The sequence below is a fragment of the Syngnathus acus genome, chromosome 9, assembly GCF_901709675.1.
Source record: "Syngnathus acus chromosome 9, fSynAcu1.2, whole genome shotgun sequence".
NCBI lineage: Eukaryota > Metazoa > Chordata > Actinopteri > Syngnathiformes > Syngnathidae > Syngnathus > Syngnathus acus.
In genome coordinates this window covers 6,057,575-6,082,953 of record NC_051094.1, presented here as the reverse complement: position 1 = coordinate 6,082,953, position 25,379 = coordinate 6,057,575, and the positions used below count along the sequence as shown (strand labels likewise).

The 25,379-nt window shown below is 40.7% G+C and overlaps 1 protein-coding gene and 1 long non-coding RNA gene across 3 annotated transcripts in view; both read right to left on the bottom strand.

The window, feature by feature from the left end:
* Nucleotides 1-2,897: 2,897 nt before the first annotated feature.
* On the bottom strand, nucleotides 2,898-7,258 carry LOC119127658 (homeobox protein orthopedia B-like). 2 transcript variants are annotated; one of them, XM_037259670.1, is made up of 3 exons: nucleotides 6,998-7,258; nucleotides 6,346-6,752; nucleotides 2,898-4,027 (listed from the first exon to the last, which is right to left on the bottom strand). In XM_037259670.1, exons 1-3 carry the CDS (start codon nucleotides 7,071-7,073, stop codon nucleotides 3,524-3,526), a joined length of 987 nt encoding a protein of 328 aa, XP_037115565.1. In that variant the 5' UTR covers nucleotides 7,074-7,258; the 3' UTR covers nucleotides 2,898-3,523. The 2 variants fall into 2 exon arrangements, with proteins under 2 accessions (XP_037115565.1, XP_037115566.1); XM_037259671.1 differs by having other exon boundaries at nucleotides 7,037-7,258.
* Nucleotides 7,259-7,436: 178 nt separating this feature from the next.
* LOC119126964 overlaps nucleotides 7,437-25,379 on the bottom strand; it is a 52,329-nt gene continuing 34,386 nt past the window's right edge. The window contains exon 3 of the long non-coding RNA XR_005098736.1: nucleotides 7,437-8,211. This is a non-coding gene — a long non-coding RNA (uncharacterized LOC119126964). The remainder of the gene's footprint in view (nucleotides 8,212-25,379) is intronic.

The window sequence follows — 25,379 nt, the reverse complement described above, 5'->3', positions numbered from 1 at the left end:
AATAGAGGGCTTTATCGTAATGTTTTTTTTTTCCCTTTAAATGGGACATATTATGGAAAATTGACTTGTTAATTGCTTGTATACAAATACCGCTGTTTGGTCTCTGGAGTGCCTGCCCACACATCAAGTGTGAAATTAAACACCTAAGTAAATTTATCTGCCTAGTTCTGAAAATTAGTTTGTGAGCGAGCGGCACTTTTGCCTCACTGTTCCATATCAGTGGAGCTAATTAACATAATACCCCCCCCCCACACACACACACACAACTGACACACACACATACTGCAAGTCTCTCTGCCTATGTCGTATCTGGCGAGGAGATCAAGAGGCACTTAAAGTGACATCCGGAAACCAGTTTGTGGTGTGTACACTTGCCATGAACACATCAAACTGCTGCCTCCATGAGTTAAAATGATTTTATTCTTTTATCTTTTGAATTTTCATCACCTGCCAACTCCCACCACTTCCTACTTAGCAGAGATGAGTCCATAACTTTTAACTTGAGGTTAAGAAATGCAAAAAAAAAAAAGTGTGCCTCTATGCAAATATTAAGTCTGAGATTTTTTTTTGGGGTGCATTCATTGGAAAATTATCCTGTATCAAAGCCCGTGTCACCCAGTTACAGAATAAATAAGTGCATCCCTGCACATACACCGGCAGCAGGTGGTGTGTAAATGTAGGTGTGTGTGAATGGGTCATGCTGAGTGGTAACCTGCTCTCCACTCTAACCACATAAAAGGTGCAGGACAGAAACATGCGGGTAATTGATTGCTAATTAGTCCTTTTGTTGTTGTGATGTATTGTCCTGACACAGCTTTGCCCGGGGCTGTCTATTCACTCTCGCTCAACCTCTCTGCCGTCACACTCACAAAAATAAGCACAGCAAATTCCTAATGAGACACAGCACGGAGACCCCATGCGGCAGCTGATTAGGATTCAATGTGCTTGATGCAGACGGTATTCCACACTCACGCTCAAGGGACACGACATTAGGTACACGATCACATATAGAAGACGTTTGCACTTTTTAACCCTGGGATGGGCAAACATTTGTGCCACATTTGATTTTTACAGCAGGCACGTGCCGGGGTCATCTCTAGATGAGGTCTAACAAACAAATAGTTTAATTACGCTTTGTCCACAGAGGTTGAAAAAGTAACGAGCCTATTTTATATTTGTTGTGATTGTGTTTGTTCTTGGTTACTTTCCATCATCGAGTTGCAGCTGTGTGCACAACCAGATGCTTCACAGGCAGGGTAGCGCACAACAATGGTTGAACAAATGTAATAAACAGAGCGACATTTCCTGCAAACCCTCAACCCCCTCCCTCCGGCTGAAGCGGTGTCATATGAGCGTTATGTTATGCTAAATCTGCCCACAGTGTGCTCTTCACGGGCATGGCCCACCACATCCAGTGGGGCCCTGCAGATGACCTGCGTGGGTACTGCCTGCCTGCCTGCCTGGGCTGCACAGCGACAGATGCGGAATCGCATTAACCAAACGCTGCAATTAGTCTCACTCGTTCGCAGGTTAATGAGTTTGTGGAAACGCGCGACCCTTTCCTCATTAGGTGATTTCTCATGCACTGATGAGTGGGAGAGAGGGAGAGAAAGAGGGAGACAGACAGGCAGCAAGAGCGATAGAAGTATGAATTGATGGAGCTACTGATATAAAGATAGCTATAGGGAAGACATACCACGTAGCTTGAGACGCATGTTGTACGCAAGTCTCAAAATAAGCGGTTTTGCATCATAGTTCAAATGTTTTATTTTGAGCCTGACTTTGAAGAGTAAAACTGAGAATTGACCACCAAAAGATAATGCAAGAAGCTTTGCTAGCATGGGTGGTCGGAGGTCAAGGGAAGCTCTGTGCCATTTCGGCTGACTACTGGTACACCTAAACGTTGTTAAGTTGCTTTCGAGTCAGTAATCTTCACCTCCGTGGTGGAAAATAAGCTACATTTCCATACTCACGAAGAGATGATGAGAAAAGACAGAGAAGCCAGGATAAATGCTAAGCTAGCCCCAAATTGAAATGGCTGCTGTACTTAACACTGGAATTAAGAGCTTGCCCTACTATAAAAGAAAAAAAAAGTATGGTTTGTTGTGTTTTCTGGTTCGTCTGCAAAAGCAAAAAGAAAAAGAACCAATATTCAAACAGCCGTACCTTTGGTCCCTGGGCAACCCACTCTATGAACTGAGCCATGGCCGCCCACAGCATCAGTTGATAGAACGTGTTGCCTAGTGACCAAAAAGTCTAGCTGATTGAATTGTAGCCATTTTGTTTTGCCTTTGCTGGTGACATAAATAAATAAATAAATAAATAAATAGTATTGCTCCAGATTGTATTGACGATTAAAATCGACATTCACCACAAGAGCCAAATAGTTCATTATGGAGTTTAATACCTTGGAATAATTTGGTTCTTATTTGGTGCTGTATGGAACAATACTGCACGGTTGGTTCCATCCGTACTAAATAGTACCCAAATACAGTTCTTTTGTACGCTAACCCTAACTCTATAAAAATAGAGTCTGAATAAAATAAAATGAAATAAATCTACCTTCACAAGCTCAGTGATGGACATAGTAGTAGAGGTATTCATTGAACAGTATGATTGATTATTATGGTTTGAGATTGACAGTGTTAATGGGTCCATAATGTGAGCTGTCAGTATCACCAATGTGTAAACTACAATAAATAAAAAACGTCACTTAATACCTCTTAAGGAGAGATTGTGCGGGTGTTCTAATAAAGCGATTTCACCATTGTTATCTAAAGCTGATTCTCAAAATTGGAGCTCACCGATGCACGACTACTAACAAAGCTCACGCCATACAAGTCAACATTAGATTGTAGAGATGAGCTCCAATGAATCAAATTCAATAGAGACATTTGGACATTCTTTAAAAGTACTTTTATTCGTTGCTTTTTTTTTAATTGGTACAAACCTGTCAATGTGATGCATTTCGATGTAAGATCAAACATTTAATAAGAAATGTGTCAAGTAATATAGCACATACAATAAGTTAAAACATGTCACACAAGAATGTATTTTTTTTGTTATCTACACAAAAACACCCTAAAACAGAGTTTAGGTCTAGACTGAAAGATCACTGTATAGTATAAGTGAGCGCATGTGCAGTGTCCCCTTGCGTAAAATCCCCACGCATGCACAATGCATGCCTGCAGCTGCAGCGGGCCCACGCACAGGCGGTTACCCCCAAAACAAAACAACCCAATGTATATTTAATAATTTACCGTTTGACATAACACAAGTTCACTTGAACACAACATTACAAGTGCTGCGAGAGGCACTCGGGGGGGAGACGACAATTGTTTGGACCTCCGGAGAATCGTTACAGTGGGATTCAGCGTCATAGCTTTTCTTCTTTTAAGTGAATGTCAGGAGCCCACGCGTGGCTCATGCGTAGGTTTCGTTCCTTGCGTCCGAGGGAGTGAAGACTTCAGCGTTGTAATGATGATCGGGGGGGGGCTGCGTGGTTTGGCCTTTGTACAAGTCACTAAGTGAAGCTCATGGACACTGTGTGCTCGAGCGCCTTGCGCCGAAGGGAAGCAATGCTGGTCCCTCTCCACATGTCACTGTCCGGGGAGCTACATAGCTGCGGGGAGCCCGATACGTTCGTGGGTCCGGAGAGCGACGCCGACATGCCGGGGAAAGGCGACTGGTAGAGGTGCGACTGCAGGCCGGAGCCGTTGGACGAGAGGCCGTTGGACAGCCCCATGGAGTTGGGTGGCGGCCCGTGGCCCAGGCTGCACTGCGACAGCGACTGCGCCATGCCCGGCGGCTGGCGGCCCAGAGCCGGGGGCAGCTGCAGCTGCGACACGCCCGGCATGCCCGTGGCCCAGCGCGAGTCGTTGGCGTGGAACGAGCACAGGCTGTTCTCCATGGCGGCCGCCGAGAACTGCGACAAGCCCGGCGTGGGCAGCAGCGTGCCCGGGGAGCGGAACACGTTGGTGGTCTTCTTCCTTTTCTTCCACTTGGCGCGCCGGTTCTGGAACCACACCTGCGGGTCCAACGGACAGCGAACCGTCACACCGGGACGCGGCTACATGAAACCCATTACTGCCTCATTTCAACACCGCAATATATTTATTTAGGTTGTGACGACTTGCGATCTCGGAATGAATTCGTGCGGTCGGGGAAAATCTTGGCAATTAACCGTTAAATGTTTAAGCATTATTATTATTATTATTATAAGCATTTTCGTTTATGTCGAATGGCAGTGAATCATCAGGAAAAACATATCGCCAAAAATGGCAAAAGCATTTTTCTTCTTTTTTTAAATTCCCTATTTCTTTTCTATATCAATATCTACTAAAATGAGTGCAAAATATGCCGCAGTGTTTGCCTCGAGGAAATAAATAGCCAAATGATACGGTGCATGTTAATACAACACAAAAATACAGTCTGTCTTTAAAAAGTATACGAGTGAAAGAAATACAACATTTTAGAGCAACACTCACGGGGATGGCAGCAATTTGAATACTATCGCATGCGTGCATCCGTAATTGCTGAAATAAAATATTTTACTTTCAACCATTTGGCTGTAATTGCTATGTTTTTCTATGAATTACTGTCACGCAATACACAGAATATACAATTCTTGTGAATTGAATTGTAAAGAATAAATATGTCAACCGTGGGAAAATAAATAGGCAGCCACGTTCATATTATGAGGCGACTAATGTCACACTAAAGTCATCAGTATAATTACATCGAGGCCTTTTCCCATTTATCGGTCATTTGGAGACAATACAAATTCATTTCACACACCAGAAAAAATATTTGTTGGTGTCTTATGACGTGACCGTGAGACGAAATAAACCCTATCGGTATTTTTAAGCAACGGAACCGTTAAAAAGAAAATATACATTTGCCACTCATTTAATATTTTTTTTAATGAAAGCATTAGAAAGGTAATGTTTTGTGCTTTTGTTACGGGTGGCTTAAAATGTCACGCCCCGTTTCGATTTTCTAAAACCAAACAATAGATACAATATCAACATAACACGTTTTGCAGTGCCCAATTTACGCGCTGTAACCCAAAACACGGGTGCATGCTCTCGTAAAGATTTCATCACGCTCGGTTGTGATTAACTCGCTCTCATTCCACGCAGCCACGCGTGACGCACCAGCCGAGGCTATTACACGAGCACAGGAGAAAGCAAATGCAATCTCTCATCCCCTTCAAAAAAAGAGAAGTTATTCTTCTCGAGTCCCATTAAGAGCGCGTTGATGGAATATTTGAGGACGACCACGTGACTAATACCAATTGATCGGCTTTTCTTTTTTTTTTTTTTTTTTTGCTTTCCTGGGATTATTTGCATGTACCGGCCCCAGGTTGCCGCTGAATAACACGTTCGCAGTTATAATAAATACGCCTAAAAAGTGTCTGATAATGTCGATTTTGTTGCAAGTCAAAATTACGCTTATAGAAATAAACATGTTTGGGAAGATAACTTTCATTTCTTATTTATATTTTAGAATGTAGTTTTATAATATATATAATGCTATGTTAATGCTAAAGAGTCGGGGGAAATCGGTTCTCGGGTGGGACACTTATGATTTTATAACCTGAGAATTTGTTACATACTACTGACAAAAATACTGGAATTTTTGGAGGACATTGTGATAAATCATTGTTTTGTTGCGATGTTTTGATGATTGATTTACATCGAATTAAAAAAAAAAGTGTTTTGCCTGATTGCTTGTGTTTTCGAACCTTATGAGCGCAACTGCACATTTAAAAATTTCGAAATTCAAATGATATTTTTTGAAGAAAAAAATATACTTGAAATAATAGGTAACCACAAAAATAATCAGCCGAACTAATATTAGCTTACATTTTTATTTAATGTTTTGATTAAATTATTGGTTAATTTCTTTTTCAAGAAGCGAATGTTTGCGTTTAAATATTTCAATTACACGATTCACTATATTCTATTTTAGCGTCCAATATATTTTCCCACAAGTACACATGCAGTGTTTTCAATATTAGACTTTTTGCTTCAGCACTATGGACAGCGACTCGTACTCGCTATTTTAAGGCTGCGTCTAAACATTTTTATTTATTATTTTGTCCTGCACGAAAAACTAATTTTGCCACGCCGTGATTCCAACTAGCTTCAGGTTTATTTAATAAAACCCAATCAAAGTATCCCGATCGTGTAAATCACAATAGATAGAAAAACAAGATGATGGAATTTGACGTCAAACCGAATATTTAACAATATTGCGAAACAGTTAAGCTTACACGGGGGGCTTTGCAACGATGCTGTTCGTTTTTAATTCTTCCATTCCTGCATCGTTTCAAAGGCTCACCTGGACTCTGGACTCGGTGAGACCGATCCTGAGGGCCAGTTCCTCCCTCATGAAGATGTCCGGGTAGTGAGTCTTGGCGAAGCTGCGCTCCAGTTCGTTGAGCTGCGCCGGCGTGAAGCGGGTTCGGTGCCGTTTCTGTTTTTGCTGACTGGACTGCCCGCCCGAGCTCTGCTGGGGCTGCTGCTGTTGTTGCTGCTGCTGCTTCTCCGGCTCCTTCCCGTTCACCGGCATACCGGCCGAGTTGGATCCCACGGTGGTGATGTCTTCACCGGGCAAGAGAGTGGCTCCCTCCACGGAGTCCGAACCGGGGGCCATGTCTCCCGGATGACCCTGGTCCGGCACCCCGCCGCCCAGCCGACACTTGAGAGCTTCTCGGTGTCCGAGTAACTCTGCAGCATCTTTCATCCCTGAGAAGAATAAAGAGAATGTAAATGCACTTAAAAAATAATGAAAAACCAAACACTAATGAAAAAAAAATGCCAAAAAATAAATTAACTTAATTTAGCTGAGGGTCTTAATCACATTTATGCTGTCAAATGATTCCTAATTCCACAAAAACACTTACACGTAATTAAATACACACTCAATTGACCACAACACACACAGACGCGTGCGCACACACAAAGTGAAATAAATAAGAAGTTCGTCTTACAGTGGAGTTTAGCTCCCGGGTTTAGAGCCGAGAACTCACCGAGCCGAGCATCCAGGAGGTCGGCGTGGGAGAGCATCGCGTAGCGCTCCAGGGCGAAAAGAGGTCCGGGCAAAACGCTCCGACTAACTTTGGGGGCAATTTAAGGGGCATAGATGTTGTAAATGAAGGAAAATTCGGTTTGTGCTTAAAAAAAGGAGGTCTCTTGCATTATAATGGCCCTTAGAAGGGCTGGGAGGCGCTTATTAGTGCAGAGAAGCCGTCAGCTTCCTCAAATGAGAACCAATCAGAGGCAAGGATTGGACCCAACCAACACCCTCAAGCACCCAGACCCCCACCCACCCCAAGTTCTATGTGTAGGTGTAGGTGTGTGTGTTCTAAAGCCACGCACGCGCCCAGAGCCAAGGCGTGCACGCGTAAAAAAAGCACTACAATTCAATTCTGCCATACCATCCTCTGATTTATTAGCTTTTTCATGCTCAAATTATTCAACGTTAAAACGTCTTAATGTATTTGTTTAATCTGCTCGTGGGCTGCGGGACACCTGCTTGCTAAACGAATGCACGCGTGAAATGTCTTGACAAAAAAACCAACAAAGAGTTGAATTAATTTGCAAACAAAATATGGCGAATATGCGTCCATCTATACGTCGTGCAACGTTAATAACAAATAGCAATCCATGATATGAATTCGAAACTCAAGTGAATGTAAATGAGCACAAACAAAAACAAATATGCGTCCCGGTCCCGGCTGGCAGGTGATTTGTGGAGACAAATGGAGGAAATAAATAAATAAAGTGAGTACAGATGGATCGCAGCTCCGCTTAGTGATCGGTCCGCTTTAACTCCCATCGACTTTTCATCAAGGCGTTGGCAATTAGAGCCATTTAGGCCCGCTTTGCTTGGAACTAAATCAGACGTGCAGGAGCCCTAAACGCTTGCCCCCGTCTTGCAAGGGGGCGTCCATAAGTAGGACCGTTACACAATTAAAAAGAGGGGACAAGCATTGATCTGCAACTCGTCTACGCAACTTGCTATGGCTGCAAGACGCAATGGGGATTTTTTTTTTTTTGTCGGGGGCAGATGTTCGGGTTGAGTCCGGAGAATGGGGCAGCACAGGCCGGGACTTGACAAAGGAGGCGTCCGAGCGAGGAGTTGTTTCTCTCGTTCTCTCTCCCTAGCTCGAACCTCCACATGGTGCTCGTCTTTGTGCTCAATCTGTCAGGATGCAGAGAAGGAGCGCAGCGTGAAAAACACAAGCAAATGGACCGGTACGTGCATGTGATGAAGAGGGATCCCGATCTTCATCATCATCATCATCATGAGGGGCTGTAAATTCAGTGATGCAAGAGGAGGAAAGGCACTGTGATTCCTTTTTTTTATTTTTTTTATTTTGAGAAGGTTCTGGAAGGGGTTCGAAGATCACTAAAACACATCTAAATCTGGTACGGTCAGAGATCATAATTGTCATTTTTTTTGCTGTCTATAGGAATTTTGTCCAATTCAAATACAACTATAATGCATGCTAAATATGCTGAATGAGATTGTAATGTCAATATAAATTGGCTTTAAAAAGTTTTGTTTACGTCTCATATAAGAAATAAATAACGTCAATAATGCAAAAAAATGCTAAATGACTTGCAGCGTAATTCGAACAATGCCAAATCTACCATAAGCCTATTACACATTGACTTTGCAAAAGGATATTTGTATTGAATAAATCTACATCATAATTTTCTACTACAAAAAACTATAGCAACGACAACAAATCATTTTAAAGCATGTACCATTATAATTATTATCGCAAACTAATGAATGAATCCATAAAGACAACATTATTCATAATAAATGTATATTCAGAATAATTGTACGTAGTGCTTTCATAAGGTACCGGGTTCCACAATTTTTACCAATTTTTCCCACATGTTTAATATCATTAGATTAATAATAATAATAATAATAATAATAACGATAATAATGATAATAATGATAATAATAATAATAATAATTGATCGAAGCGATAAATCACATGTTAGTTTAACTCAAAATGACCAGAAATAACAACTGCAACTGACATAGAAATTCCGGAGACAAAACATTCAAACAATAATATTTCAGAATAATATAGAGTTTAATGGTGCATATTTGGGGCATTTGTGTGAGAAATCCGGTACAAAAATTGCTGTTTGTTGCTGGCGGAGAAAGCAAAGTAATCAGTAATCTCTTGTGCTGTTGGCGCCTCCGACTCTGCCTTTATTGGCGTAATAAGAGCGAGACACTTGCGCAGGCTCGATGTCTCACTCAGCCTCCCTAACTGGACCACATCAATCTTTCTCCCTTGCAGTGGAAGCACTCGCGTGCAATCCACGCAGGTTAATGCGGCGCATCTGAGTGCACGCGGGGCTGTTTACACGCCAAGAGACACATTTGGAATGAAAATACACTAAAAAAAAAACAACCCAAAAAAACAAATGCAGTTTTGTTGAGCAATAAGATCAAGTTTTCCTTAATGTGCGCCATTTTTTTTTATCTCATCAAACTGCGTAAATCCACTGCGCAAGAGTCCTTTGTGGAACAAACACAAGAAAAAGACGCTATATAGTATTTAGATTGCATTAGGTCCAACACTTTTGAGGCACAAACAATCACTCGCTTAAGGGGGGGGAAATCGATGTTCCATCTACAGAAACGGTTGAAATGGCATTTGAGCGTGTGTGCAGGTGATTTGATGGCGGTCCAACGAGTACATCCGACCACCCCCCCACTCCTCATGACAGGCTTCCCTCTCCGGCCACCCAGCTTGGCTGCAGCACGGCGTGCATCCCGAGCCCCAATTAGGCCCGCCGCCCCGCGCCTGCTCCCCGGTACTGCGTGATCTCTTGCACATGGCGGTAATCACAGGCTCCAAATAAAATAATCAGCAAAGAAGAGCCATTTCCTTAATGATGAAGAGGAGGAGTGTGTCACGCAGATGATGCTGGTGGTGGCATCGCGCGTGCATGTGCGTGTGTGCTGGAGGGGGGGTCAATAAAATAGCCCCAACATGCACAAGGCACTCAAGGGTGGCGGCTGGCATTGTGGAGTGATTAGGACACAACATTAGGTACACAATCACCTATATTTACCCCACGTTATTAATAATACATTGTATTGATTGGTGCTGTATATACTACACAATTAATCAATAATCCAATAAATCAATCAATGTTTTGAAAAAACGGCTGCAATTTCTGCAGTCATGCATAGAATCAGATGAAATATATTTTGTGTTTAAATAATAAGACTTAAGTTAACATATAGACAAACAATTTGGAAAACAATGACCAGCAATTTTCTGACCAGGAACTGAATCGTAACAACAATAAATTTAAAGCCAAAATGGTTTTTAGCATCCCAATTCGTATTTTTGATTATGCTGATTTAAAACATGTCTTTCCTTTTGAACTAGCACATCAGGCTTTTTGAGCTGTTTTCATTTGATATTTTTTAAGTTTGACTTAAATTGATACGTTGTAATTTATAGCTATATGACATTTCAGGAAAAATAATCTACCTGCTTCAGGACCTTACCCTTGAATATATAAATATTAAATAGGTCGATGACTAGATTAAATATTATTGTTATTATACTTTATCATGACGAGTGTAAGAAAAATCATCTTGTATTTCTGATTAAAAAATTCTTGACCAGAATTTGTATTGCCCATTTACTGCACTGTCAATTTGAAGTAATGTTCTGAAGAGATGGAAATAGATTTTTTTTCTAAAATATCATTCATTGATTAATTGACAAAATAATTGATTATTAAAATAAAAATTAGGTACAGTTGATGTTTGTTTGTACAGTATATAGCAAATGTAAAAAGTCTACACACCCCTGTTTAAATGCCAAGGTTTTGTAATCTCAAAAAACACCACGATTGTGACCAATTCCCTGGACAATTTATTTTATTTATTTTTATGATTATTATCCTTTGAAAGGAAAAGAAAAATAAGTGAAATCACGAGTGTGCAACTGGGAATGTGCCATGTGATCAGATTGAACCAATTACATTCAAACTCATGTTAAGTGAAAAGCACCACACAATAGCCACCATTTCAACTACCTCTGATTAACCACAAATAAAATTCATATGTTCTGGAAGGCTATTCCTGACTTAATTGATTTTTATTTCTTTCGAGCTGCAATCTGAAGTGTTTTTTTTTTCTTCCAACCAAAGACAGACAGTACAACTCCTAAGCAGTGTTGTCTTTGCATCAAACATACATTTTTAGAATTATGGTTTAAAAAAAAAAGTCTGAACTTGATTTTAACAGCCCAAAACAAAATCTTACGTACACTCATGTGGGACCTAGTAGTATTTCGACCAAAATTCAAGAAATATGGAATGTAAATGCTGTACAGGAGAAAATTTGGAGACTGCCGTCGGTGTAACTCATTTTATTTCCAATGAGAGAATCATTTTTTTTCTCACATATTCCCCCTTTCAGAAAATTCACATAATTTCTACTCTATTCATCTCAAACTATATCAAAATGTAACCAGTGCTAGATGAACTACATAGCTTAGTGTATTTAATTGGATTTGGCTAACCAATTGAATGACTCATCACTGTGCTTTAGGTCAAAAACAGACATTAAAAAAAAGAGAAGTGAAAATGTTAACCTTCTATTCGATTCTCCTTGGGAATGCCATAAATATTCATGGAAACATCAGGAGAAGAATATCAACATTTGATTTCCCACTTGACTCTGTGGCAACCGTTTTGCACGTCTCATCCGCACTGTGAAAATCGAAATAACAAGCAACTGCATTCATTCATCAAAACTCAGGATCATTCCCGGAATATAGATGCATAGTTTATTAGTATACGAGACGCTCTTGCCACCGTAGCTCTAAATGTCACATTTACTTCATTAAAATGAACAGTAAATGACTTGGATCTGCTTCTGTTTTTTTGAAAAGTACACAATTTCAAAGTATTCACCCTTAAAAGGCCAAGAGCCACGCATCCCATGTGAATATATTTTGACAGCTTGTGAGCAAGCATCCACAGAAGCTTTGTGACGCAATCACGATTCCTCATCGTGTTTGAATGCGCTTTTTCCTCAATTCTATTTCCATCCTAAAATAATGCGAATTAATTACATTTGAAAAAGTAGCTAAATATTTGAGTGAATGGAGGTCAAAGAATTAACTATGATGCTGGAATATAGTGTGTTTACATGCCATTGGTTGACTTTCCCTCCAGTTCTGCTCCGGCTATTAGAATATGCTCTTCCTTAAGAGCTTCTCATTAGCAGGCTCCATTACAGTGGCTCCATCATTAGGAAGCTGTGATGCATCATTTGAGGTAATGAGTGCCTTACATTACAGGTGCCAGTGAGTTGTGGACACGCCAAGACTTTTGGGGTTACTGTATATGGAAAAGGGAGGGATGCCAAACAGCCCCAATGATCTTCTGGTATTTGCAGCTATTTCAATTTATTTAAATCGATTTTTTGGTGTAATTTGTTACAAGTCAGCATAATTGTGCATTGTGAATCCAATGAAATGTAGCGATCGAGAGACATCCGGCAAATCAAGGGCATTTTCTCTTATGTGCCGCCAGTGCCATAGACAATTTGGTGGCTTATAGTAGACTAAAGTTTAGACCAGGTGGAAGCAGGCAGGTCTAATTATTTTTAATTCATTTAAATTTGTAAGACTTGTGAACCATACTCCAGTCAAAAATTGTGTTGGGTACTTTAATTCTTTACTTTCTATTAATTACGTGAGCACTCTATTTTTATAAAGTATACCATATCCAAAAAACACAAGTCCATGGAACGGAATAATGTCATTTCTAATCATTTCAATGGGCAAAGAGGATTTGAGAGCCACACGTGTTTTGAGTAACAACTCAAAGTGTGGTCAGGAATGAAACTCCTATCTCAAGGCAGCACAGTACAGTGGAACGATATTAGCGCAGCGTGAGATTGACTCTGCATCCCATTTGTTGTCGACTGTGACAAGGTGTGTTTGTTCTAGTGGCAAACATGGCAGATAGAAGGGGAGGACTTGGGTCAGCAGTGTCTCTGAGTGGCTTGAAATTAGAAACATGTGCTGGCAATTATCAAAGCGCGGCAAAGCCACGTCATGCAATTGAATGGCTCAGCAAATGAAAGAATAAATGGGATCACTCTCTTTGACCTTGCTCGTCGCCACTTGCCCAACTTCGTCCACCCCCTGATACTTCTCAGGGTACGGCATGCACGCGCACACACACACAGACACGCACGCACGCACGCACACACCATGTCTCCTTGAAAGCTAAATTTGTGACATAATAGGGAAGGCTGCTGCAGCATCCTGGCGTTTTCGGTGGAGCCCGTGTTTCCGTTTACACGCTCTCCCGTCCGTCCATCCATTCTCTTTATCATCCTTTCCTGGTCTCCTCCCTCCCTCCCTCTCCCTCGCTCCCTCTCTCTGCCACTTTTCTGCTGCTCCTCTACTAAACACGGCGCACTACCCCTCCCAAGATTAATTGATCATCAATTTAGCTCTAATTTGGACCAAGTCAGCTGGTAAATGGGGCAGTTTTCCTTGATTGTTAGTGAAATGTGTGCAAGTACATTGATAAATTTTGATTATTTATCAATTACAAGCAAATGAAGTAAATCTATTGAATAAATTCTAGCCTGATTGCCGTAATAGAGTTTGAAAAAATGGCTATTGATAATGATTCTGGCTAATAGCCTTTTCCGGCGGCGGGTGCCGGCTTGTCGGAATGACAACACAAAACTCATTTTTCACAGAATCAGCTGAGTGAGTGCGAGGTTGATCTTTCATTAATCAGTCACATTACGGAGCTGATACGCCGTAATGTGCCGCGCTTCCCTCACAAAGACTCCGACGCTTTGTCATATTTTATGTCAATTACCAGTCATTTTGTTGTGTTCCATCAAGCCACCTTGTAATAGTTAACATATGCTAAGGTAAAGCTCTCCCGTCCCGCCCTACGGGAGCTCCGCTGGAGGAGTTTGGGAGAGACAGCGGGCGCTCTTAATTTCTTATTTTCCTGGCCACGGGCCCTTATGGGAAGGGTGGAGCGGCGGCTTTTTAAATGGACCTGCCATCATGTTTTCCCAACACTAATGGAAACGCAGCTTTGTGGAAAATAGGAGGGAGAAAATTGGAAATAGGTTAGGGGGGCTTCAGTACACAATGACAGGTGATAGAGCCAGAAGGAGTATTTGCACATAGACGTACAAATTAAAATTAGCACTGACATTCTCTCACTGTGTCGAACTATTAAGAGCGGGTGATTGATTGATTTTGATTTTGTCTACCATTTGGACGAGGACGTCACACAATGGGTTTGAAATTGGTACACGCGAAAGGTGGCCTACCCTCGGGAGTTTACAAGAAACTACACATCATTTAGATGACATAAACCAGCCGATATCAAAATGTGAGACACCCTTCGCCTAGGGGGCGCCAGAGCGCTACAGGGTAAGTGCAGCAGCTTGAGAAAAAAAAAAGAAAACATTTTCAAAATTTGCTATGCTACCTTTGGTGTGTTGAAGGCAAAAGAGATTTTTTTTTTTCTTTTTTTTTAGATCCAACTGTGAGAGACCAGAACATCATGTCAGGAAAATCGGTTAGGTGAAAGCCGTCCCACCACGGGAGGCTCATTGTTACAAGCTTTGATGCAGAAAATTATGAAAATAGTTACAGAAAGAAGATGGTGGAAATTTGATTTTGAATTTCTCTTTCAAATAAAGTCAGGGGTGTCAAAATAAAATTTGTCGCAGGCCACATCAGAACCGTTTTCCCTTAGGGGGGCGGTTAACTGGAAATCTTAATGTAACATCAGCAAATAGACTTGGATTATATTTATACTTAACAAAAAGAATTCATATTTCACTAAAGCAGTCTAAAGACAGTTCATATATGTTTATACTAGTAGGGGGAAACATAGAACATAATATTAAAGATAGAACATAAAATGATATGGTGGGCAGGGTCTGGAGTTAGATAAACAAGTGCTCAGCACATTTACATATAAAAGTAGCTACTTAATTGTCAGATGCACATGAATTAAAATGTGTCCAACTGATGTCATTTTCTACTATTGAAAATAGCACAATGATTAACAGGTAAAATACAATTTTATTATGTTCAGTCAATGTGCTTTCTCAAATGAGGAAAATTCATTTTTGCTTCACTGCCTGCTCGTCATCCTTTGCACCTACTAACCCTACGGAATCCTTTGCACTTTTCACCGAAAGCCAAAGTGCTTTAAGTAGTTTAAATCTTGGTCATCTCCAGTCTGAGCAACGGCGGAGAGGTGAAATATTTGTGATTTGGAATCAGTGATAAGAAGCATGGGTGCAGCAGGGGCAGCTGTTGGAAGCAACTTAATGATCAGCATTTAGAGCGGGCAGATAAAGCGCCGTGCTGTGGATCCAACACAGGGGCCAAGTGCGGGTGAATTAACCCGGTCCACATCTAATATGCTGGTGTCAGCTCTGGTTAGCGTGCGGCTACACCGCAGCCTGTATTGGCAGTGGCACAGCATCCAACATCGTCTTCCCCCCCATATGCCAGCAGGCAGCTATCTATAATCGATGGCCACTTTTAATTGGGTGGCCTGTCTGTCGGTTCACGCCGATGGTGAGCAACACTGTATATATTTACCCCAGCGAGGAGAAATACTGTAGGTCGCCCTCTGTGGAAAAAGCCAATCAGAGCTTGTGCCGTTGCATGGCAGACAGTTATAATTGAATAATTTCACACGGTGACCCTCGATAAACACCCAGGACCCGCATGCTATAACAGGCATGAAATGATATAGATTGGAATATAAATGAGTTTACACATCAGTCAGAGTTATGGGCCATTTATAGGGGATCATTTTGAATATTTTCATTTGACACAGGATACAGACATGCTTAAATTAAATGCTTTCTTAAGCATGTCAGTACAGGATTTTTTTTTTTTTTTTTTACAGTTTAGAAGTAAAAGGTTTCCGGGAACCTCAAAAGTCAGTTTTAAGTATGTTTTTGTAAAGATGCTTACTAAATTCCGTTTCCACTTTGACATGTTTGCTTTTAATTTGTTGGATGTTTGGTTGGATGGAAGAGTAGAACATTTGTATTAATTAGTATTGATTAGTAAAAAATTTTTTATCTCCATGATAGTTAAAATCCTATGAATAACACGCACACTTAACAATACGTATCCATAATGAAGCATTTTTCCTTAATACTTGTGATTATAAAACTGGTTTGCTTATATCCAGAGCGAATCATTTAAACAGATAAAAAAAATCAAAACTGCCTAGGCACTGGTAAATATCTAAATAATGCTCCCTATGTATACGACTTCAGAGACTCAAAATGAAATACGATTTAACACAGACACATCATTCTAACATAACCGCAATTTACAATACCAGAATAAAATTCCTTGATTGTTTCCAATCATCATACTTATGGTATATGAGAATTACATTCAACTCACGCTGGCTTTAAATACTTTTACTTCTCCAGCCAAACATTATTAGTAACACCTCACACGTACATTATAGTGATAATAGAAAAGTGTTACGGATTAGCTGCAATCTTCTTTTTCCAACCTTACACTTGTTTTTTAAAGAAGGTTGGCTGGGGGGGGGGGGTTGCCATGCAGCGTTGTGAGGAAGGTGCCTGCACGGGAGCTGGAGACAAGAGCCACCAGTGGACATGCTGCTTTTGCCGCAGCCGCTAATTGATATTGAGCGCGCTGCTGGTGAGGAGCGTGCAGGGCCACTGCTGGCTAATCTATGCTTTAATCAGCGTGTGTAATGAGAGTGGCGGCACGCTCCCACAGAAGAGAGACTTACAAGAGGCGTCTGTCAGCATCCGGAAGAAAATATTGGGGCAAACTCCTGTGTGATTATTAGCTGGCGTTGGTGATTTTTTTTTTTTTTTTTTAAATCCTCCCTCAGGAGGGAGAAGGTGAGAGCTATCCTTCAGCACAGCTGATGGGACCTGGGGTGCTGTCCAGGGTGCTGAGTTGTTCTAAATTCTCATTTGCATTCACAGGAACAATTAGCCATATCTGATGAAATCCTACGGATACCCGGGAAAAAAAACACGGAAGAAATAAAAAGTATCCACAGCATAGATACATCATTGTAGTCAATGCTAACTTGTGGCCAGGAAATACAAATATGTAAAAGAAATAATTTGACCACAAAATAGAGTAAGAAGGAAATCTATATTTGTGGCCACTGAGCAGGCATAACATGCGCATGAAATACATTTCTGCGGCCAAAAACTGGCTGAGGCACGGCAGTGGACAGATGGGTAAGCAAATTGAATGCACCATCTCTGAATGTGGATAGTGAAGAGCAAGAAGAAAAAGAGACAGAGAAGCTAGCCCGTATTTTGCATTCGTCTTGATCTCAGCATTCAAGCTAGAGCACACAAAAATATCTTTGTGTAAATATTTTAGAGTTTGACTAAACCATTTTTATTCTCTTTCTTTGTGTGTCAGTTTCACAGGAAGAACTTAAACTGGGAGCGACAAATAACAAGAAAAAGCATTTGTTAGCTCTCAATTGGAGAAACGTGTGAGCGAGTCTTGAAAACGATGAGATGGCCTCACACTTTTTTGAGTAATAACCAGTGCAGATGATTTTTTTTTTTAAGTTGAACTCTTTTCAAATCACGTGGAAGTGGTTAAACTATACAAAAATGATTTTCCTAACATAGTCTCAGTATATTGCAGATTTTCACCCGGAATGTATCTTCGGTCATAAATCGACATATTGAAACACCTCCACACTCTCCGACAGCGTCAACGTAACTGTTAGCATTTGCAAGTGTGCCTAATGCAGTGTCCAGTGATTAAACCTTATTTATTGCTTCACAAGCTAATGTCACCACTCATTGGGCGAAAGTTAATTATCAAATGAGACACTGCTATTGTAACGGAACAACCCGTACCGAAGGATGGGATGGAGGCTTGGGGGATGGATGGGGTGGCAACATAGGGGGGTGGGGTGAGGTGGGGGGGTTATTGCACACATGCAGGCCGCAGACTGAATAGCAAGCGGAATATTACCAGAGGTGTGTGTGGGAACACTGTCAGACAATTAACAGGCTATCACAGATGACACACAGGCAAATAGGTATGCGCACATCTACACGCACACACGCACGCATGCACACACACACACATCCAGCGTACACATGCATGGTTATGCATATTTTAAATAGGATAGTGTTTAAAAAATAAAATAAAAAATCAACGGCCACTAATTACGAAATCGAGACAAAATAATTGCTCCAGTCGACGTGTAACGCGGGTTAGTTAATTGCCAACTAGGATTTCAATTAACGCATTACACAAATTCATACGATGAGCATACATTACATGTTAAAGTTTGGAAAACAATGAAAGCAGGATTCAATGTAAAAATTTAGGAAATAATTGCTTAAGGAAGATTTTTTTTTAACAAGTTATATTTTATGAAGAAGACAAACATTTTCATCGAGGCTGGAACCAATTCATGGCACTGCCTTGATTCTATTGAATAAAGTTGATTAGAGAGTTGAGTCTTTTGAGTTACGAACTTGGACACGGACACAATTAACTGATATCTCAAGGCACTTAAAAGATGAGCTTCTATTGAATGTCAGTGGCTAGCTTGCCTTAATGGGTGTGGAGGAGGAGGGGGTCAACTGATTACTCATGCAAACAGCAAAAATACACTCCAGTCCTGTGTGGCTGTGTGGGAAGGACGGATGAGTCACGTTTCCTCCTGACAGAAGAGGAGCACACCTCCGTCCTCCCCCGGCCTGGTCCACTTCCTGTCCTCGGTGCCAACACTTTTGTCTCCCTCATCAATCACAACCTGTATGTGTGTGCACGTGTAAAAGTACATACACACTCCTGTGGTTCTTTTTTTTTTTTCTCCCAATTTTATCACAAAATAGACACTGCGGTTCAAATAGACAGTTGTAGCAAAATGAGATATCCACAAAAAAATGACAACCTCTCCAACTAAGTGATTGATAGCTCAAACTAGAGAGATATAATGGCACTTCTTAAAGGTGAGGCAGCACCCGCTTGGATGCTTAGCAGACAAAGTAATCACATGACTCACGGTACATATGAGTGATGGAACTCGCTGGCGATTTGTACAAAACCGAGCAAATTTGAAAACGAAGCATAAAACTAGGTGGCTAATCAAGCTAACCTGTTTTTTCACAGGTGGATAATAGAAAATGATTTGTACTAAATAAGTAATTTTCAGTTCAATTAAATACATCATTTCAGATTTGGTATGGAAAGAAAATTCCTCAAGATTTTGGGTGATTTACTCACTTTTGCTGGAATACCGCTGCTCTGTATTAAATAAGAATACATTAGAAAGCAAAACAGCGCCATCTGGTAGACAACTGCAGAGTTTCCACCGACTCACGGAATTAATCAGGTTTCCCGGCAAACAAACGCAGCCGTAGAGCAACTCTGCCTCAGCATGAGGCTTTTATGAATCATATGAAGTGTGCATTGACCCCGGTGACCTTGGAGGCCTTGAACTGTGGCGATGGAGTCTGCAGCGAAGAAGAAGAAAGGAAGGATTTTCTGCGGTGAAGAAGCTGCAGAAGTTTTCAAGGTGACTGCAGGTTATTTCCTCTCATGCATGTGCAAATAATGCGTACATCTCCTGCCCCCCCCCCCCCCTTCCCTCCAGCTTCTCATCCCCCACCCCCGCCCATGCCCTCTAACTGCCTATTTAGGGCTCAAATTGGAACGACCCACTGCTATTTCCAAAACAAATAAAGTGCCTTTGAAATGGATTAGCGAGATATGTATGAATTTCTGCTTGATTTATTTGATCATTCCACATTACAAAAGCCGCGTGGCGCTCAAATGCCATTACAAGTTTTCAGTTCCTTTCATTATGTAAGAGAAATTAGGCCTCTATAGGATTTGACTGGGGCGCAGTGGTTCGGGGGATGAAATGTAATTTGCGGGGGGAATTTGTTGTATCTGTCGCAAATATTCCCAATTAGTCGCGTAATTATTGGAAGGTTTCTGCAATTACGACTTAAGCCGGGGAAATCTGAAGCCGTGGCTTCCCCTAATTGGGCTAGATTTGATATTTTGCATATTTGCATAATGAGGAAATTGGGAGGAAATTGTGTTCAGCCATTTGTGAAGAATTCTATGAATTTTATGAATGTGAAAGGCGTCCCCTCCGCGGTGGATGCCTTCGCCTAGCGGGGCAGGCCAATGTCACCGCAGGAAATGTTGCAGTGTGAGTGAAATGTACACAAATATTCTTAACATAGCACAAGGTCACCGAGGAAACACGCAGTGCGCTGGCATGCGATGTATTAAACATTAGCCGGACGGTCGGGGGACGCTTCTCCTTCCTTTCGTTGTGGCGTCAGTGAACAAACATTGAATGGTGTTTTATTAAGAAGCCTTTGATTTTGTCATTAGATTTATATTAGATAATTCATCCAGATTGGCCTGTGAGACTTAATTATGCATTATCACAGCTTGCTGATTGATATTGAGAAAGATAAGTGTTCTATGTAATTGGTAATAAAGAAGGTAATTTTAGAAATTTGTCCAATCAGTAATGATTACGAGGCTGTGAGTGGTTAATGGCGTTAACTCAGGGTGCCCCTTTTACACAGTCCACCTCCAGCGCGTCATATATATATATATATATATATATATATATATATATATATATATATATATATATATATATATATATATATATATATATATATATATGAAATAAAGGATCTGCAAGAGGAGGAAGCACATTTTGTCACACACATTATTAGTTTGTGACATTTTTCATGTACACTCATTCTTTTTATGTACCTGCATGCTTAACAATAATTGTGCTGCATATGTGCATTGCCGTACGTAATTGTCACCTTACTAATTCAACAATGTTATTACAGTGGTGAGAGCCGATTCTGATATATTTCTCCTTTTGTGTAAAACAGGGGCGTCAAACTCATTTTTGGCGCGGGCCGCATCGTAGTCATAGTTTCCTTCGGAGGGTCATTACGATATTATCGATGATGATATGATGTCACATATCAACGCCTTATATTATGTACAGTATCGGCTGCACAACAAACCGATGAATAACGAGTTTTGAAATCAGAGACTAGTGAAAACTGTTCAAATTTAAAAAAGATGAATGGTAATAAACAGTGCTAGAAGCATCTCTATTTAATTTTATTTATTTATTGTATTTTATTTATTATCTTTATTTTTCCTTTTTTTTTTAATTAAAAGTGAAGACGATTTGCAATAGTTGTATTAACGCAAAGTTGATGCACAATTTGTATTTGCGGGCCAACTATAATTACACTGTGGGCCAGAGTTTAACACCCCTGGTGTAAGATAACATTCGGACCACTGCAATAACAATATATAGAAATAAATGATTATTGTAAAAACGGAATTTTTGAAAAAGCTTGTATGGGCTCACATCATCAGTGTACCTAATGCTGTGGCCCGTGGGTATATAGACTTTCACCTTTTATGTGGTTGATACAACGCGAAGGAGGCAGCTGTTAACAGTTGTGTAGTAGTAGTGTGTGCGTGTGTGTCCTCATGTTGGAGCAGCAGCCCACTGAGGGTCGTATATCGTCCAGCAGTAAAAGAAGGAGAGAGCACCGGAGGCTGATGAATGTGTGAGAGATAGATGTGTTAAGTGACCTTGGAACATTACACTCTCCTTCAAAGAGGGCCAATGAAGATTAGTACAGGCTTGTCGCGCCACACCGAGTGCCCTCGTGTGTGTGTGTGTGCGTGTGTGTGTGTGTGTGTGTGTGTGTGTGTGTGTTCGCTGATCATCTCCAGGCACTTTCCACAACTTCTGTCATGGGAATGGTGTGACTTGAACACATGCACAGTCCCATAACCTATTGTTGAATTATCAAATTGTATTTTTGTTCTTTTTTCTGCCATTTTTTTCCATTATTCTTCTCATTACATTTATTTTATTACATATAAATGTGCAGTTGTGGAAATTGCTGTTTCTGGATGCATTAAAGTTGAAATATGTTGTTTACATAGTGTTGTATTGCATAATTAACACTGTATGGAATTTTTCTACTTTTGATTAGCTAATTCCGCGTTGTTCAAATGGGATCTATAAGAAAATTAAATATAATTTAATAAGATATAGAATATACTAAGTAATTGTAGATTAGGTAAATCTACAAATCTATTGAAACTCCAAACATTGCAAACATTATGTTCAGATGGGCTGTAAACTAACAGAGCCACCGTTCAATTACTTGGTTTGGTTGTTTTGAGTTTCTTAATTTTTTTAAATAGAGAGCGGGGGGAAAAAAACGAAACAAATGCTCTCAGGTGACAAAACAATCAACACCAAATACAAACATTTTCATCCATCTATTAAAGGAGAAACATTTAAGAGCTGACTCAAAATTGACTTTGAATTGATTAGCCAGTTCTCAGCTCAATAGCAAACAATAAAAGTTGTTTTCATTGTAATTGCCATAAAATGGGAAACAAGGTTAAATTAGGTACCTCGCTGAAAGGAAAGGCAAGCTAAAAAGCTTCTATTGAATGTGTGAATATTTGGTTTAGAAGCAGACAAGAGGAGAGTGAACCTTCAATTAAAGCAACCGTGAGTTTATGAAGCGTTCATAAAGGAAGGCAAAAACAAACAAGGCAGTGGAGATGTGTGTAAAAACAAAAACAAAAAAAGACGCCCTTTTTAAATATTCACAGGCGGCTCATAAAAGCAGTCGCGTAATAATTGCACTATTTCATGGGATATTAGACCAAAATGACGGCCGTCCGGCCCATATAGCCGGGCGCTCCTCAATCCTTGCGCCGTTTGCTAATTCATAGGTAAAAATGAACAACTGGCTAAATGTAATGGCTCCTTAAAAGAGCGGAGGAGAAGCCTCACGCGACGGAGCCGGACTAAACACGAGGGAGGCTTGCGGGGAAAACAACCAGCGGGCACCAATGTGTTCCCAATGAAACTCCAGCGACAAGCCTGAACAAATAGAATCACACGTGCACACAAACAGCACTAGCGACGACGGCAGAAACTGGCGTATTCTACTCTTGGACTTAATGGGAATAAAATACCTCAGTGGATGAGTGCAGATGTGTTTGATACAAATAGTCATTTTCCTATTTGCTGCCTCATTGGGCATGATGAATGATGGAAGTCAGGGAGGCGTTGTGATAAATGGCAGCACCTTGGCTCTACTGCATGGCCTATTGATTCTCCTTCTTTATTACCCCTCCAACCCAGCTGGCTGCTCTGCCCACTGCATACCCCCCCCTACCCCCTGTCTCCCAACCTCCATCCCTTCCTTCCCAGCACACACACTCCCACTTGCAGGGAAACAAATATGTGCTCGAAGCCAAGCGCTGGGAGAATCCACACACATTTGGGGGGGGGAAAAAACGGGATGGCGGCGAGCACCAGTGAGGAAAATACGTAGATAGGAGCACAACTGTATTGTCATGGTTATTGCTTAACAAAGCCATACCATGCTCACTTCAAGAAGAGTATTTGTATTTATGGCAAAATACACTCAGCCTCCCACTCAATTAAAGATTTTTAACGGTGTTAAAAAAACAACGCTGTATTGTAAACTGTCGAAAGGTTGAATAATTTGGTGAGGGATTAGAACAGCCGGATAGACAAACTAGGCAGGGTAAATAAAGCGATGTTATCTTCTACTGAGCTCTTCATCATGAGGTAATGGGGGGGAAATGATCCCGCCCTGTGCAATATCCGTGCAGTTTGAAATAAATAACGGATGGGTGTCATGGCAGTAGTGCGCTTGGCAACGGAGCTGAAATGTGATGTCACAGGAATGACAGGATCACGTGATTTGAGGTGTGCAAAAAACCTATACAGTAAGGAAAGTCGCTGTAACATGAAAATAAATAGGTCTTATAAATACAAAAGCACAATTTGAGGGGTTAAAAGAATTTGCGTTTTATAACCATTGTTTCTGCTTTTAATTTCTGTGGGTGTGTCCGCTGAATGCACTCAAACTGAATTCACATAAGGTGTTTTAGAGAAAAAACTCTTCGTAAACAAAAAAAAAAAAGTGTTTTACATCGAAAAATTTCTTTTGGGGGGGGACATTTCTTTCCTTTTACAAAACAAAAGTGGCCGATGACCAGTCCAGGGTGTACTCCGCCTACTTGCCCAAGACCCAAATGGGGTAAGAAACTGGATGGACGGACAAAAATAGTCCTAATATTCCAAAAATACACAAGGCAAAAGCACAACCAGTAAAACAGAGCAGATGAAGAAGGCAAGAACAACAAAAGTAGCGCATTCAATTTACAAAAAGAATCAATCAACAGATATTACCCAATAACTGTACGGCAGGTCCTTAAAGCTGCTGCAAGGTCCAACCCCCAAAAAATTACACACAAAGAATCTTAAAATATCAACATATTCTCGCAACATAATTTGACTTTTTTTTGCGCCCCAGCCCCCCGCAATCCTTTGCAATGAAGCGCATCAAGTTGACAAAAAGGAAATGTCTCCATCATGTCTATATGAGTAAAAGGCTTATTGCCAGCAGTTGAGGCTGATGATAATGTCTGGAGGGAAAAAGAGAGATCAAATGGCACTGACCTCTCAGACTTCAATTTACCTGCTGCATCTCCTTGACCTTGAACCTGAGAGATAATAATTCAGGGGGGGCCCGAGCAGGTGATGAATGGTTTGTGTGCATGTGTGCACGTGCAATTTTCGCCGCGTGTGTGTCCACGTCTAACGCGCAGAAGGGATAACAAATGGAGACAATGTGCCGTATACAAACAGAAGTAAAACACACGTACACACACGCGCTACTTGACGTGACTTTTATATTTAAAGGTCACATTTGATTTATAAGGCGGACTTTTATTTTTTTTTAATCTTGAATTTTTGCAGTGTATTATTTATGTTGGTGGCTCCGGCTTTTCTCTCTGAAATTTGCATGTGCAGTCGGCCTCCTCCACTGCTCCATAAAAATGCGTCAAAATTAAATTTTCAGTGTGATTTGGGGGAATTCCTGAATCTAACAGGCAACCCAAAGATATAAATATGAAACCCCTTGTGGAGTACCGTTGCGTCATTTAGATAATTTTTGCTCTACGACGGGGTGGTAATATGTTGAAATAATACTTGTGTGGCAAAAGTCAAATACATATACACACAATTATTTATTTTACTTATTTGAACAAAAAAGGGGGAAGCTATTGTATTTATGGGCAAAATTCAGAATAAAAGATACAAATAAAAAAATACATCTGCTACAATGGTGCAGATTTATTTTCCTATTTATGAAGTTTGTTGGTAAAATACTACCCT